The 16,862-nt window shown below is 41.4% G+C and overlaps 2 protein-coding genes across 5 annotated transcripts in view; one reads left to right on the plus strand and one right to left on the minus strand.

Annotated features, from left to right (window-relative positions):
- The window catches only part of BAG4 (BAG cochaperone 4), a 35,487-nt gene extending 29,113 nt beyond the window's left edge, over positions 1 to 6,374 (minus strand). For 2 of the 4 annotated variants that reach the window (XM_023630617.2, XM_001493179.4), the window contains exon 1: positions 5,852 to 6,250. In XM_023630617.2, the coding sequence (XP_023486385.2) occupies positions 5,852 to 6,121 (270 nt within the window). In that variant the 5' untranslated portion in view covers positions 6,122 to 6,250. Of the gene's footprint in view, positions 1 to 5,851 lie in introns of all 4 variants that reach the window. The other 2 variants (XM_023630616.2, XM_070253072.1) reach the window with 2 other exon arrangements.
- Positions 6,258 to 15,436, plus strand: LSM1 (LSM1 homolog, mRNA degradation associated). The gene is made up of 4 exons (XM_001493208.6): positions 6,258 to 6,706; positions 10,177 to 10,245; positions 11,598 to 11,713; positions 14,862 to 15,436. The coding sequence occupies exons 1-4, from the start codon at positions 6,661 to 6,663 to the stop codon at positions 15,030 to 15,032; spliced, it is 402 nt and encodes a 133-aa protein (XP_001493258.1). The 5' UTR covers positions 6,258 to 6,660; the 3' UTR covers positions 15,033 to 15,436.
- The last annotated feature ends 1,426 nt before the right edge of the window (positions 15,437 to 16,862 follow it).

Consider the following 16,862-nt stretch of genomic DNA (forward strand, 5'->3'; position numbering starts at 1 on the left):
ACCAGAAATCAAAGAAGCCATCAAAAATCAACAGGTCAAGTCAAAAGGACTTAGAAGCCAAGAAGGGGCTCCCATTGGCATGGTATGGGTCTATATAAGCAATAAAAAGAACGACTGCAACTGACTGAAATACATCCAAAATATTGAATATATACATATATTATGCAAACGAGCTCATGATACTTTTAAAAAATAAAAAACACATTCCTTTTCTATAACTTTAGAGATGAACGAAAATTACATCTTCCATTTTATCCTAGGAGTCTTTTTCCTAAAGAAGAGAGATCAACATCTTTGCCCTAATTGTGGTAGTGGTTACATGACTATAGGCATTTGTCAAAACTCAGAGAACTACAGCTTTAAAAAGGTAAAATTTACAATATGTAAACATACCATAATTTTTTAATGAAAAAATGAATGTCCTCAATGAAGTGGTAAAAATTATTAATTTTATTAAGTCTTAATAAAAAACATTTTCTTCACCTCTTTTTTTTTTCTCTTTGGACAAAATAGAACAAATCTAAAAATATCCCCAGTAATAATGAAAGTCTTTGGCTCATGACCCTCCCAATGTGACACTAATTCTATGAAACAGCATTTGGTTTTACAGGAAGCTGGCTGAAGCTGATCTCTGTTCTATAAACCAAGGTGCCAATTCTATCAGGTGCCTAACTCTTTCTAAACTTTCTATTTGTTGTCTGAAATTACACAAAGGTGATAAAAGATGATGTAAACTAGATAAAGATGATAAAAGGTTTTCACAAGTGACAATAATGTGAATTAAAGTTTTTGTGGCAAAGGAAATTTGATTAAAATTATGCGAGAAGATGGGGCCAGCCCAGTGGCATAGTGGTTAAGTTTACATGTTCTGCTTCGGCGGCCTGGGGTTCATAGGTTCAAATCCCAGCCGCAGACCTAGCACTGCTCATCAAGCCATCCTGTGGCAGCATCCCACATAAAATAGAGGAAGATTGCCACAGATGTTAGCTCAGCAACAATCTTCCTCAAGCAAAAAGAGGAAGACTGGCAACAGATGTTAGCTCAGGGCCAATCTTGCTCATCAAAAAAAATATATATATGCAAGAAGGTAATAAATTTATTTACGTTCTTCTCTTTTAAGAAGAAATACTTAAATCTCAGATGAAGGCTGGAGTCAACTCCTTTAATACTTACCTTAGAACTAACTAGTTTTGTAAGAAGTGGATATATGTAGAAATGTACAAAGTGACTTACCAACAATGCCTCCTAGAAATAACCGGCCCAAACAAATCTAACAGTATAGGAATCCAACTGGTGCTGGTGCTACCTAACTTCCGTTTACAAACTTGTTTACATTTTTCACAAGAATTAGATAAAAATTATTAGAAAAGTACACTATAAATTATTTTTATAGCTATATATTCCAAAATCACTGAAAAGCGCTGTATGCTCCTGTATTGATCAACATCACAATTTTTTTATTGTCAATCTCATTTGGATCTCCTCCATGCTTCTCTACAATTTCCCCCTTTCCCCTATGTAGCACCTGTTTCAAATATTTATCGTATCAAATTCCCAGCTCATCCCATCCCACTTCCTTTCCTCTCAGATGACCTAGACTCCTACTGCACCGAGAGAGGACAGCAAGAGCTACAAACTCCCTCAATGTCCCTCCCCTCCAACTCCAAACTTACGTTTTCCCCTCTAGCTCGAAGACGTTTCTCAGCTCTTCCTCACTTAACCTCCCTCTTCCCAAGCTATAGTCCATCCTTTGGTCGCATCTTTTTCTCAATCTACTAGGTTATTCTCCTCTGCTTACAAACATACTCAAGGCCCCAATCCTAAAAATTCTTCCCTCAATCCTGATTCTCGGTCATGTTTCCATTTACTAAGTTTACTATATAAACTTCCGGAAGTACAGTTTACACTACTGGTCTTCTCACCCAAACCTCCCCTTCATTACTTTCATACTATTTGAAACTCTCACCACTAAAATCAACAATATCTTTTTAATTGACAAATCCAACAGCTTCTTCTCAGTTTTCATATCACTTACCTGCAAAATAATGGCATTTTTGTTTGGTTTGCATTGCATGACTTTCCTGATTTTCCCACTGTCTTTCTGAGTATTCTCCCTCATCATCTTCTTTTGCATCCTCTTTCTCTGTCCCCTATTCTAGACTCTCAAAGATCTCCCCTGGCAACAGTCCCCAGCTGGGTAATTCAGCAATGCTTATATCTGATGCCTCTCAATCTCCACCCACCATCTCTCTCCTGAGCCCCACATCTACAGTTTTGCTCCCACAGAAAACAACTCCTAGCTGCCACAAAGACATCAACATCAAAAAACAAAAACAGAAAATCACAAATTTCTCTCTAGTCAGTTGCATACATTGCATCCAGAGCTTGACACATAGTAACCGCCGTGACTAACTTGGCTTCCAGCACAAGTGAACTAAAGGCAGTAGGTGAACGCTTGCCAAGTCTTTGTACTTCGTATTTTTTTAAGCTCCTCTATTAACCAATCACTAGTTCTTTGGGTATAAAACTAAACCATAACTTCCCAAAAACACCTGTTCCTCTTCCTTTTTAATTCCATGAAACCTTTATTCCTATGAAATACTAAAACCTCAGAATCACCTGCTGTTTCTCCTGCATCCCTCACTTCCAGTCGATATATACCTTTGAAAATGTCTTTCAAATCTATGCGACTTGTACTGAAATGCATCCAAAAAATAAGATAGACAGATGTAATAAAGCAAATATAAGACATGCTAATTACACAATCTAGGTGGTGGATATATGGGATATACTCACTGTAGAATTCTTTCAACTTTTCTGTTTGGTTAAAAATTTTTATAAAATGATGAAAAAAACCTGTCTATATTTAGACATGGTTCAAATAAATGCCCTTTTTGCTCTCTTCTGCACTCTGGGGCCTAACTGAGCTCTCTGTCCCCGATTCCTTCCTGTTGTAATCATCCTCCAAGGTGGCCCCCAATGATCCCTGCCTCCTGGTGTTCACAACCTTGTGAAGCTGCCTCCCACACTGTACCAGAGTTGGTCTCTATGACCAAACAGAATACCGCAGAAGTGATGTCATATCACTTTCGAGATTAGGCTGTAAAAGACTGCGGCTTGAGGCTTCCCTCTCAGCTTGCCTGCGCGCTCCCTCTCTCTCCACGACTTGTTCTAAAGGAACAGGTGAGGCACCTGGAGATCTTGTTAAAATGCATATTCTGGTTCGGAAGGTCCAGGGCAGAGCCTGAGATATGGCATTTCCAACAAACTCCTAGGTGATGTAGATGCTGCTAGTTCAGGGATCAAACTACAGTGCTGCAAGTATAGCTATCGAGGGAAGAAAAGAAAGAAAAAAGGAGTGGTAGATTTCCATCTTTTTCTTCCTTGCCATATTTAAATGTTAATACAGTCAAGTCTTTGTAGTGGTTCAGTGCAACATCATCTCAATATATTTAATTCTATACAGCAGTGCTTCTCAAACATGAACGTGTACATGAATCACCTAGGGATCTTCTTCTGCATTTTTAACAATCTCCAAATGACACTGAAACCTCTGGTCCATGGACCACAATTCTCTGTGTGTGTGAGGAAGATCACCCTGAGCTAACATCTGCTGCCAATCTTCCTCTGTTTTCTATGTCGGATGCCTCCACAGCATGGCTGATAAGTGAAATGGCTCAACACCCAAGATCCGAACCCGTGAACCCAGGCCGCCAAAGCAGAGTGCACACAGAACTTTAACCAGTTGGCCACAGGCCGGCCCCCCAGGACCACACTTTCTGAGTAGTAGGGCTTTAAAGGGCTCCTGTACCCCCTTTTTTTTAGTTTGACATATTTGACTACATAAAAATGTAAAACTTATATGTCAAAAACCACAATAAAGTTAAAAAAAACAACAAATTTGGGGAAACAAAACATTTGCAACATCTGTGACAACATGCATATCTTTTGCATTAATTTTCTATTGCTGCATAAGACATTACCATCCTACACTTTTCAAGTTTCAGAAACATCAACCTGAAAGATAAACTCTTGGAATGGTTTGCAAAGACCCATTACACATTCTAGCTTTATGTCCAACTCCTACAGCGCCGAGAACCACCCTATATACGCACACCTACACTCAACCATACCTTACAACCCCCTACACAAAACTAAAATCATAACTTCTCTAACCTTATCCCCAAAACATACTTTTGTTTTAATAATATAGGAGGCCCAAGTAGAAGTCATCAGTTTAATGGTCCTTTCCTCTTTCCCTTGAATTGACCTTTGGTCTAGTTTGCTACTTATAGGCCAAGCATCTCATCACTCTACTCTACCGTGGGATTAAAGTCTGTGGGCCTACTTATTCCAAATTTACATAGAGAAAATATGGACCTTTCTTCACAATTAACCTCTTACTACTAAATGTTTTTTCTCACGTAATTTTTTAAAGATACAACTAACACACCATGAAACCCACCCTTTTAAAGTGTACTATTCAACGGTTTTTAGTATATTCAAAACTATGCAATCATCATCACTACCTAACTCCAGAACATTTCATCATCGCAAAAAGAAACCCTATACCCTTTATCTATCATCCCCAACGTCCCTAATCCCCCAGCCCCTGGCAACCACTAATCTTTCTCTCTACAGATTTGCCTATTCTGGACATTTCATTTAAATAGAATCGTACAATATGTGGTCTGGGTGACTGGCTTCGTTCATGTAGCATGATGTTTTCAAGGTTCATCCGTGTTGCAGAAACTATCAGTACTTCATTTCTTTCTATGGCTAAATAACGTCATTGTATAAATATATCATATTTTATCTACTCATCAACTGATGGACATTGGGTTATTTCTCCTTTTGGCTGTTATGAATAATGCTGCTATGAGCACGCATATACAAGTTTTATCGTGGACATATGTTTTCAGTTTCTTGGCTATATATCTAGGAGCAGACTTGCTGAGTAATATGCTAACTCTATGTTAACGTTCTGAGGAACTGCCAAACTATTTTCCAAAGCACTGAACCATTTTACATCCCCACCGACGATGTATGGGAATTGCACTATTACATTTTCAACCAATAAGGATGTTATAATTCCTGAACGAAAAGAGAGGTGTGCCCCCCCACCATATAACAATAATTCTTTACTAAGAATACCACATTAACAAAACAGAGGTATATTTCCGGCAGGAAAAAAACGTTATAGGTCTGAGTTTACTGAACAAGTGAGTTAACCTCTCAGAGCCAATGGGTCTTTAATCGTAAAATAGGGACGCTGTAATGACATTTACGTTCCAGTCGCCGTGAAGATTAAATAAAACAATCCAGGTAAAGGTGCTTTCTAACACTGATTATGCATGATTCAATCCGGGGCAAAGCAGTAGGGCAAAGGGCTAAATCAGCAGCCTCCCCTTCCTTCCTGTTCCTTCTCCGCGGGAGGGGTTCTGAGTGACGGCGGGGGCTGCAGCCGCCTCCCTTCTCGGGGAGAGCCGGCCTGACGAGCCACGCAGGATAAATTGTTTGACTCCAAACGCAGAGCCAGGTCCCCCCAGCCCAACATCGTTCCAAGGCGGGAGATTCCCCAGCCTGCTACTTAGCTGAGCAAGTCAGCACAGGATTTTCTCCTTTTTCAACGGTAATAGACACATTTATTATGGTCGAAGCAGAAGAGGAGGGGCGAAGAGAACACAAGCACATCCCCCCACCCACGATCCCAGCTTGTATCTCCAACCCCCTAAGGAAAACAAATATGAAATCCGATCCATTACGAACTCTGGAGGTACATCAATCCCAATGGCCCTCACCCCAAACACTCGCCGATCGGATCTCCCCGGCGAGACGGCGCAAAGCTTACCTGGTGGCTTCCTCCAGCTCGCCCAGGCTCCGACCAGGCGCCTCCAGACGGATAGTAGCCATCGCTTCCTCCGCAGTCTCCCGGCCAGGGGGTCTCAGCCGCGCCGCCCCCGCGCCCCCGCCAGGAAACGGGAGGCTGGGGAGGTTCAGAGCGAGGAGGATATAAGGGCGGCGGTGGGTGCACGGGCACATCTCCACCCCCAGGCCCGTAGTAGCGGCCATAAGACAGACCGTCACTGGGGCCGTACCCCGAGCGCCTCAAGGCCGACATGGGCTCCACTGCCCCGCAGTGCTTCCCGCCCCCCACGGCCGGCCCATTGCGCAGGCGTCTGCGGGCTAGAGGGACTGGACCACAGTGAAGGGGGTCGGCCGGGGACAGCCAATCCCAGGCCCGGTCCCGCCCCTTCGGCTGCCGAGTGCTGAGAGTTGAGGCACGGGGATCCGCGACTCTGGGGTCTAGGCAGCAGGGAAAGGAGGGGCGGCACTGTGTTTCTTAAAAGGGAGAACTTATTTTCCCACCATCTAGTCAACCTAAATTTCTCCTCCCTCTTAAAAGGGATGGGGAAAGGGCGTGCAGACCCCATGACGGTCCCGCCTCTTCCTGAGGACGACCACGTGATACCGGAAGTGGGTGGGGGTAATATGGAGGAGTTTCCGGCGGGCCCCGGCTGCTGAAAGCCGGGGCAGACGTCCTGGTGCAGGTTCGGCTGTGTGTCCCGGTCCCGCCCAGGCGGCGACTGCGGTAGGAGGAAGCAGGTGTTGCACGCAGTGGGCCACCGCCGCTACATTGCAGCCTTATCTCAGCTCAAAATGAACTATATGCCCGGCACTGCCAGCCTCATCGAGGACATCGACAGTGAGTAGCTCATCTCCTCCGGGCGAAGTCTGGGGTGAGACCCTTCCTCCCGGGCATGTGCCTCTTCGGAGAGAGCTCGTAGACTGAGTCTGGGGCGGGGGCGCAGTGTGCTTTTAGCACAGTGGTGAATGTTGGGCGTTGACGTCCTCCACGGGATGGAGGAGCCACGGGACACACCGTCTGCCCACCTCCTATCTCTGTGCTGCCCTTCGCAGTCTCCACCAGTCCCGGGGCTGGTGAGGCACTAGCTGTCGAATTCATTCCTGCTTCCGAGGGACGCGGCTGCTGAGGCCCAGATGCGAAAGTTGCGCCCGCTCCCTCCCGGCCCGGTCCATTGTCTTCCACCTGCGGTATTTCGAAGTACCAGGTTGTTACTGGTGGATGGATGATAATACTTAGAGAAGAGACTCATCGAGAAACGAAAATAGTAAGACAACAGCAATTGAACTTAATTGCAGTAAACTTAGGCTTTATGCTGTGTAGTCATTTGCAGTCTTCTTTTACGGTGAGGTCTTTAGCACGTTAGGTTGTGGTAGTAGAGACCACTACCAGACAAGGTATTGACTTTTATGGAAAAACTGAGTCACTTCAAACTTCCTTTTTTTCTATTAGACAGTTTTCTTTTGCTTTTTCTAAGAAGACCTCCCTTATTCTTAGCCGTCGTCCTGAAGAGGAGCTCAGGCCTGTAAAACAGAAGAGCCACTTAGAATTGTCCTGTCTTTCCTTTTTCTAAGCTCTCATCTGTGAGTTATTCCTCTAGCAACATTTTTTTAATCGTTTTAATAGTGTGATCTGTCTCGTTAACTTGTAATTGCTGCACAGTGGCTTACACACAGTTCCGAACAAGTTACAACTATATCTACAGTTACTATGTATGCAAATTAAAGGAGTCTAAGATTAAATTCTCTTTTTATCATTGTCTGAAATCATTTTTTAAACCCAAATTAGTGATTTTGCTATTGAAAGGAAATGTGTTGTAAATTGGACCAAATTTATATATGAATAACCACTGTACGAGCCTTTCTGTGATGTGTAATGAAATCTTCCATTTTAGCTGAATGAGAATGCCCTTTAGCCCTCACCTCTCTTGTTATGTATCTGAATTATTTGAGGTCCCTAACACATTCTGCCACTTTAATAAAAATAATTTTTACTCTTAAGTCCTCTAACCCCTTCTTACAGTTTCCAAGCCCCCTCCTCTACTGAAAAGTTTGAAGCCACTTTATATGCACCCTTCATTGTCCCCTTCACACACACTTTCCTCCTCTCTCCTCAGTCTTTCTGTATTTTACCCATCTTCTCCTTTAAGTAGAAAGTAGTCCTCCCATTCAGTTTCTTTCTTTTATTACTCTTTCCTCCCACTGCATCTGGAACCTTCTTCTGTTAATATCCTTTTTCTCTCATATGGTCTCTCTTTCTCTTCCTGGATCCCTCCTTTCATGTATGTTCATGTCCCTCCATCTCAATTTTTTTCTCAGTTGTGTCTCCCCATCAAAATCCCATCCCTTTTTCATATTTTTACCCCGAAACCTCTTTAATCACCTCCATTTCAACTCTACTTCCTGACCACCTGCAATAGACTGCCTCTATTACCACTGGAAATCAAATTTTGTTGTCAATGCACTACTGAAGTTACATTATTAAAAGGCATCAGTCTGATGCACTCTTCTGAGCTCTTCCCGCCCCTCTGCAGCACAGTAATACTATTACCACTGGATTCTTAATTCTCTTCTCTTGATTTCTCCAACAATGGTCCTTACTCATTTTCTTATCTCTCCAACTGTTGTTCTTCCCTAAAATAGACAGTCTCAGTTTTCATCTTTGGCCTGCTTCTTTCTTTAAATCTCCAGGAGATCTCCTGGCCTTTAATAGTTATATTACCTCTTTGTGGACTTATCCAAAATTGCTCTAATTCTGACCTCTTTGGCATTCCAGTCTTACATTTCCAACTCCCTGTTGACTTGTCTGCATAGGTGTCCTGATAGCACTTCAGAATCACAAACAGCTAATAACCTTCCACCCTGAGCTTGCTTCTTTTACTCCCGACTTTTGGTAAATGGTCCTCCCTGACATGGTGACTCAAGATTCCTATGTCGTCTTTAACTCATCTCTTCAGCACCCCACTCTCTCACACATACCCACATATACAAACTCAATTAGTTGACAAATCCCATCACTTATAAATGCACAGTTTTAATCCTCTCATCCTCTCCCTTTCCCTCTCTACCTTGATTCAGGTCTCTTCTTCATGTCTCAGGCTCTGGGAATAGCCTCGTAACTGCTCTCCCTTTTCTGCCAGTTCAGTCTTCAAAGTTTTCTTATTCCCTATGAAGTCACATCCAAACTCATCTTGCTCCCAAGACCTTTCTGACTTCGTCTTCTATTTCCCTTCACACCCTCAACTTTTAGTCAAACATGAATACTTAGCCTTTTGTTTTCCCTCTTGTCTGAATTACAGATTTCCCTCCTCTTCCCCTTCCCTGTCACTTTTCCTATGGCCAAAACATCTACCTTTCAAGGTCCAACTCAGATACCTCCTCTGGCTAGATAGAGTTTCTCTCAGTCTCGTATAATTAAGATTTGCAATCTTATGGCTCTTAATTATAGCCCAAGGAAGACAATTCCTTCAGGGAAGACTCACTGTCTTCTTCCTCTGTTCTGCATCTAGAAAGTACTTTATGCATGGCACTCAAGAAATGAATGAATGAATTTTGCTAGCTATTCTAGTGACTGGCTTGCTGTCCTTCAGTATCAGCTCAAAGTCACCTCTTCAGAGAGGTTTTCTCTAGCCACCTCTCTTCTGTAGCGACTTCCCCTCTCTTCATCAAACCATCCTGCTATCTCCATTGTACCAATCACAGTAGGTCATTTTTTTATTTGTTTGCTTTCCTTCACCAGGAATATATGTTCATAAAGTTGGTGACTTTCTGAATCTTATTCTCTAATGTACCTCTAGGCCCTAGAGAGCACATTAATAAACATTATTGAATTTTTGCTCTAGCTTATTATCAGCATCCTCATTTGACACATCTGAGGCATTATTTTTATTTCAGCCTTCCCTGATTCCACGGTGTTAAACAGAAGCTCCTCTAAGTTGAGGGGAAAATAATTCTAGAATTAAGATCTTAAAGATCACTAGACTAAATGTCTCAATTTTCAGATATAGAAACTGAACGTAACATTGAGAGGGTTTAACTGTCAAGCAGCAGCAGCTAGAGCCAGTCAGTCGGGCTTCCTGACTGCTCACGCAGTCCTTTTCCCACTCTGCGACACTGCTCTGATTCTTGTCACCACTGATCTTCTAATGTGAATGCAAGGCTGTCTTGGTCATCCCTCTAATTTCCCAACGAACTTCTCTGTAAATACCTTAGAAGCGGAAGTAGTAGGGCTTAAACTATTAATTTCATTTTTGTTGTTACCCTTTAAACTCACTGCAGCTATTTTTTGAAGATCTTTTTTCCTCCCTCCAGAAAAGCACTTGGTCCTGCTTCGAGATGGAAGGACACTGATAGGCTTTTTAAGAAGCATTGATCAATTTGGTATGTATTAGTTATGGACTTCTCTTATACGCTGGATAATAAGGGCTGCCCATTGTATGCTTGTTATTTCGTGTTGAAATTTATCTGCAACTTTTTTCCATGTCAGGCATAATAGAATACTATTATGAGTCATTACATCATTGTTTTCTAAATTATGGTTAGGTGGTTCAAAAGCTTGTACTTATAAGCTTGTATTTCTAAAACTGGTTTTCACTAAAACATGGGATTACAATGTTTGGCCTATTTTATTTTCCCCGTTAGAGGGAGCCAAATGGTAGACGTGGACTCAGTCCCCTGAAAAAGCTGCTCGTTTGTACATTGGCTTGGGTGCAGCTACTCTTCAGAGCACTTCCTGCACTGAAGATAATCCCTCCCCGTCCACTGAAAACGTGGTAGAAGGCATTTCCTGAAGCTTTTTAGAGACCACAACGTTAAGCTCAAGATATTACACTTAGGGATACTTCAGACTCAGGAGTCTCCGTGTTTGTTTTGCATCCAGCATTTTTCTACAGAGATCTCTATTTGCTTCTGTTTCAAGGACAGTTCATATCAACATTTGTTGGCCATCTGCTAGGTCAGTGGACTTGAGCATGAAGAGAAAACAATATAATTGAAATACTTGTAAGAATGATAGAAGATAAGAACTTAGATATCTGCTTTTCTTCAAATATGACAAATATTACCAATTGAAAGAAGAAAAATGATTATTCTTAACAGATTGAAGTTCTAAATTTTAAGTCAAATGCATCAGACTGCTTTGAGGGAAAAGTAGTAAATACTGACTTTACTCTCAGATTACCAGGTATGGTTATCTAACAAAATGAAAAAATAGGTTATTGCTGTATCATAACACAGGGGTACCTGCATTGGCTTAAATGAATCTTAAGTACTGAAACAAAGTTAAATCTTTGGAAATCATCACATACGCATTCCCACACAACATAGAAACACTGTTTCTTTCTAAAAAACCAGAGTGTTAATCTCTGCAGCTGTTTAGGCTTTGGGGTCTTCCTAGTGCCCTACTCATTTATATTTTCTTACAGTCATGTTGATGTTAGCAATTAACTGATAAAAGGAATTTAATTTTGTTAACTTATTCCCACCATCATCCACGGATTAGTGCAATGTATTCACAAATCGTCTCTCAGTTTGTAATCGTTTTAAAGTCTCCTACGTGGTGTGTCTTAATGAAATAGGAGAAGATTGTTTGAAATGTTAGCTTTTCCCAGAATCAGAAAGTTTGGAAATCATGTTTAGCTAAATCTTTTCTACTCAAAATAACTGATTGAGTTATGGACCTTTGCCCAATAATTTGAAGTAAATGTCGTTGTTTCCTCCCCATACACTTATAGCTAACTTAGTGCTGCATCAGACTGTGGAGCGTATTCACGTGGGCAAGAAGTACGGCGATATTCCTCGAGGGATTTTTGTAGTCAGAGGAGAAAATGTGGTCCTACTAGGAGAAATAGTAAGTGAAAACTGTTAAGCTGCTCTGGGTCTTGATAATCATGCTAGTTAGGTTTCTTTTTGTCTCTTCAAGAAGGAAAAATTAGATTTTCCACATTTCACCCAGCTTCTCACAGGAGACCACCAAATTAGCTTAGGAAAGCACAGAAAATAATTAACTTTGTTTCAGTGCCTCTTGGCATTTTAAAGATTTTGATCCTATTAGCAGCAAAATATCATTGATTTTACCTGATATCATAAAAAATACAATCCTATACAAATGTATTCATTAATATGTTATTTCTGCTATCTCTAATAGCAGAAAACTGAAAAACTTGGTACCTATCCAGAGAAGAATAATTCAATAAAATATGGTTTATATACATTGAAATATTTTGCAGTCATTTAAACAATTGATTACAACTTTTTCATGACATAAAGTAAATTAGCAGTGTTTGGGCGAGGGAAAGACACATTGCATGTACAATGTGATGTCCATGTTTTTAAAAAGGGGGAAGGGGAAAGAATGGCTGTAGGAGAAGCCTTTCTGTTAACTGTTCTGAGAGTGGAGCTCAGCCTCACCTGGATCCTTAGCTTACGGCCAAGGAGGAGGTCCCTGTGTCTCTGTGCCAGGAAGACCAGCTGGCAGGTGAAAAGTTAAATCGTGTCTTCTGAAATGTTACTGTAGATCTTTTTGCGTGTCTGTGTGTGTATGTGTACGTACACACAACCATCCATACATACACATACATGTATGCATATATACATACACAAGTATCAGAAAACTATGTGATATATAAGAAAGTAAGCAGATAATTCTGCCAGAGTCAGGTTGATGCAGAATCTCATGTTGAAACAGTTAGCTAGAAATGACTAATTAATACTATTAGTACTGCCCAAGTGCTGCTATGAAATGTGTGAAATGTCTTTTTCTAATTTTTAAAAGATTTTTGTGGTTGGTATTTTGGGTTCAGTTTATCATTTCTTGCATGCTTAAGCAGCAGAAGTTGTCATCTCCTTGTATTATGTAAAGGGTGAAATAAAGCACTGTAGAACCAGGGGTGTGGGGAAGTCAGGGTGGGAAAGGACTGTAAAGCGGTCTGCCAGCAGATTAGGAGGGGCTAACCCATCTCTGGGCAGTAGGATTATGGGTGATCATCTTTTCCTTTTTATTCTACTTTTCTGAATTTAATTTTAAAAGAGGAAACATTACTTTGCTATTGGGGAAAAGATTTAAGTTAAAATATTTACATATACTGTGCTTTGGTTTTATAGTAACAAACATCACAGAAATGTTTTCTGTGCCAGTTACATTGACACAAATGTGCCCCTATATAGACATATATTTATGTGAGAAGAAGTGAACTTGTGTTTGTTCTTGAAGAGTTGTTGTTTCCTGGGAGCCATTTTGTGGAGAAAAGTGCTCCTTTTTATATATTATGGGTTGGATGCTGCAGAATTTTTACAGTGGCACCACTAAAGAAATATGGTTCAGGAATGTTTACATAGTTACATGAATCAATAGTCAGTTTCAAGAAATTAAGTATCAACCCTAGGGACACTCATACCCAGAAGCCGTATAGATTCTGCAAACATTCCGTTGCTTAAGAATTCCCTGGATGCTGCCTCAAAGGTGATGATACACACAGCCTAAAGTCATAAGACTGTTGTTGGGAAGCAGCGTAACCACATGAACAGCTGACTGAATAACATTGACGAGTCCAAGAGGCAGGACACTTAGCTCAGAACATTATCTTCCCTTCAGCTGCTACCCGTGGGTTGTGAGGGCAGGTTACGCTTGACTGTATATTTTGCTGGTGCAGTCAACATTTGACCAAGGCCAGGGCTTGCTTAGATAATTTGTGTGGCTTTCATTCTAACCTCTGTGAGAGTCCTGCATCTGATAGTCACAGCCTGTGGGTTCTGAGGCCTTGCCACCATGTGGACATTAGTATCCCATGGTAGGCTGGAACATGTGGAGAGTTTGTGTGTGTCATGCCTTCCCAGAATTTTGTCATTGAAAGTCATAAAGGTGGATAAGAAATAAGAATACCCTGTCTGGGGCCAGCCTGGTGGTGCAGCGGTTAAGTGCACACATTCTGCTTCGGTGGCCCTGGGTTCGAGGTTCAGTTCTCGGGTGTGGACATGGCACTCCTTGGCAAGCCATGCTGTGGTAGGTGTCCCACATATATAGTAAAGGAAGATGGGCACAGATGTTAGCTCAGGGCCAGTCTTTCTCAGCAAAAAGAGGAGGATTGGCTGTAGTTAGCTCAGGGCTAATCTTCCTCAAAAAAAATAGTGGAGAAACATATTGGGGCAAAACTGGTTTAGTAATATAACTGGTCTGCTGAGGTTTTCTCTAGAAGACTTGTTGCCATAAGGAGAAAGGAGTTTTGTGTTATAATTTAAAGACTCCTGGTTAATGCAACAGAGAGACAGTTTATTGCCTTTGGAGGGGTGCTGCTTTGAATCAATGTTCTCTACCTTCTTACTGAGCAACGACCCCTGGAAATTAAACTGACTTTGATAATGTAAAAAAACAAAACTTATCTAAAGCCATCTTGGCCTCAGTAACTTCTCTCTTGGATTCTCTAGGGTTGAGGAGATGGCCCCAAGGACTACTTTTCTTTAAAAAAAAAAAAAAATTAGGGCCAGCCCATGGCATAGTGGTTAAGTTCATGCCCTCCGCTTCATATCCCAGGCATGGACCTACACACCACTCATCAAGCCAGCCTGTGGCAGGCATCCCACATACAAAATAGAGGAAGATGGGTACAGGTGTTAGCTCAGGGACAATCTTCCTCAAGCAAAAAGAGGAAGATTGGCAACAGATGTTAGCTCAGGCTAGTCTTCCTCAAAAAAAAGAAAAGAAAGAAAGAAAAGTAGTGCTTGACTAATGTAAGGCTTCGGATAACCTAAAGCTTTGTTATACACGCTGATACTGATCCCTCTTACCACATTCATGGAAGTATGCGTGCAGTGTGTCGTGTAGTAGTGTTCCTGGCCATTTCTTTGTAAAACGTCTCTGTCCCCAGGAGAAAGCCAGCAGCTCTGTCACAGCTACGAAAAATAACCCAAGCCTGATAGTGGAATCCGTTTGCCTTTAGATCTGTAACTGTGTTCTATTCTTGGTCATCAGTTGAAGTTTTTCCAACCTGCTTGTTCTCTAGGACTTGGAAAAGGAGAGTGACACACCCCTCCAGCAAGTGTCTATTGAAGAGATCTTGGAAGAACAAAGGGTGGAACAGCAGACCAGGCTGGAAGCCGAGAAGCTGAAAGTGCAGGCTCTGAAGGATCGAGGTCTGTCCCTTCCTCGCGCAGATACTCTTGATGAGTATTAGGTCTTTTGCTCAGACGCTGTTGCTCTCGGGGAGCAGGGGCTGTTACTGAATGAAGGCGACGTCCTGGTCACCTCATTTGTGTTTGACTAGAGACTGCAGAGTTTTGAAATGTCATTTTTATTTTGAATTCTTTCACATATGCAACATGAAGAAATCAAGTGGCTTTTTGTTTCCTTTTGAATAACGAAAGCATTGTTAAAGAAACAGTGGCATGGACTCCTTTCACACGTCACTGTGGAGCCAGCAGCTACTTCTTTATATTGCTCTTCTCATTCCAAATTAGAGTTTACAGGAGACATTCTTCATTTACTTGTAAATAAAATATGAATCTCAAAACTGTCATGTTATTTCCCAAGTTTGGGTTGCCTCCAATGAATAAAGAAAATTAACTTTCTGCTCTCAAAGGTATAAGCAGTCCATACGCTGGGATTTCCCTCTTCTGTCTCAATTCCAAGTTGCTAGTTACTTGTGAAGGAATATTTTCATGCTAAATATCTTGTGAGTCCTCCCTTATTCCCTTTGCATGTTTTTATCTGATAAAGAAAACAAATTTTCAGGCTTGAGAAAGGAGCTTTCGGTGAACTTTTCCAGTTCCTTATGATACAGAAGCTTCAGGTTTGAGAAACAGCATCTCTGCTGTGCTTGCTGTTCCTGCGTTACCTGCTGTTCTGACCTAAATCCCCATGAGATCCGCCACTTTACCAAGGTGATTTTTCTCTAAATCTCCCGTTAATTCAGTTAGGTTTTGTAGTCCTTTGGATTTAGTCTTGAGCCTCTCATGCTATCATCAAAAAGGGGCACAAATAAAATGGGCTTCAGTGACTGATACATTTAGGTTATTCTTGGTCAGCATGTGTCTTGGCTGACAACCCACGGTGATGCCACTTTTCTGGGATGATGTTGGTCGCGTAGGACACGTAACAGACTGTCCGTTAAGAGAGTGCAGTGTGGTTTAATGGGCAATGTACTGAACCAGGAGTTCGGAGACATAGGTTAAAATTCTGAATGTGTTCTCTAACACCTTGGGCTTGCACAAGTCAGTTATCCTCTCTGACTCTCAGGTTTTTTAACCATAGAATTATTCCAGATGGTTACTTCCTATAGTCTGTTGAGCAAAGACATCCTTTTCTTACGATGTTTATATCCAATTCCCATGTCTGAATTATTTTATGGTATCAAATATACTTAACATCTAATGAGCTCGGGTGTTTTTAAAACTGCCCGAAATGCCTATTAAACCATTCGACTGCTGAGCTATTCTTCATTGGGTTGGTTTTAAAGTAGATAATTTGTGAAGAAATAGTTGGACTTAATGATTTATCTAGTGTGTTTGCCTCTCATCTTACTGTTTAATAGCCAGAATTTGTCACTAACTACCTACACAAAGGGAAAAATCCATCAGCAACTTTTGAAAAACATGGCTAACTTCAGCAAACTACAAGATATTCTTTGAGGGTCAACAGGATTACAGCATGTTTTTCTGAGCACCACTGTTTCGAAACATCTGATACCTTCCAGAGATTTCAATTCACTCTAGTTATCTTGTTTGTTCAGCCTCCTTCAAACAGAATTCCAAATGTAGTAACAAGAGTTATGGTTTATTCTTATGTTAAAAAAGAGGAAAAGAGAGTTAATTTCCACAATAGGTCAAGAATTTCCAAGTTACAGCAAGGTTTTGATCGTTGCTTTCAGACCTTTGTCACATAGGCAACAGCTAAGAATTGGACCTAAAGGATGAGACTAGACTACCTGCATCCTCCTCTGAGTCTCTGGGCTGCCCAGCACAATGGCTTGCCCTCAGCTCTGCCCACCCCAGGCTTTTTGCACTTA

This window comes from Equus caballus, chromosome 27, assembly GCF_041296265.1.
Source record: "Equus caballus isolate H_3958 breed thoroughbred chromosome 27, TB-T2T, whole genome shotgun sequence".
Taxonomy (NCBI): Eukaryota; Metazoa; Chordata; class Mammalia; order Perissodactyla; family Equidae; genus Equus; species Equus caballus.

Excerpts from the sequence above, each read along its gene's own strand:
- LSM1 (XM_001493208.6), top strand. The coding sequence starts at position 6,661 with ATGAACTATATGCCCGGCACTGCCAGCCTCATCGAGGACATCGACA. Across the intron at positions 6,707-10,176 it reads CCTCATCGAGGACATCGACA|AAAAGCACTTGGTCCTGCTT; the intron begins GTGAGTAGCTCA and ends TCCTCCCTCCAG. Across the intron at positions 10,246-11,597 it reads AAGAAGCATTGATCAATTTG|CTAACTTAGTGCTGCATCAG; the intron begins GTATGTATTAGT and ends ATACACTTATAG.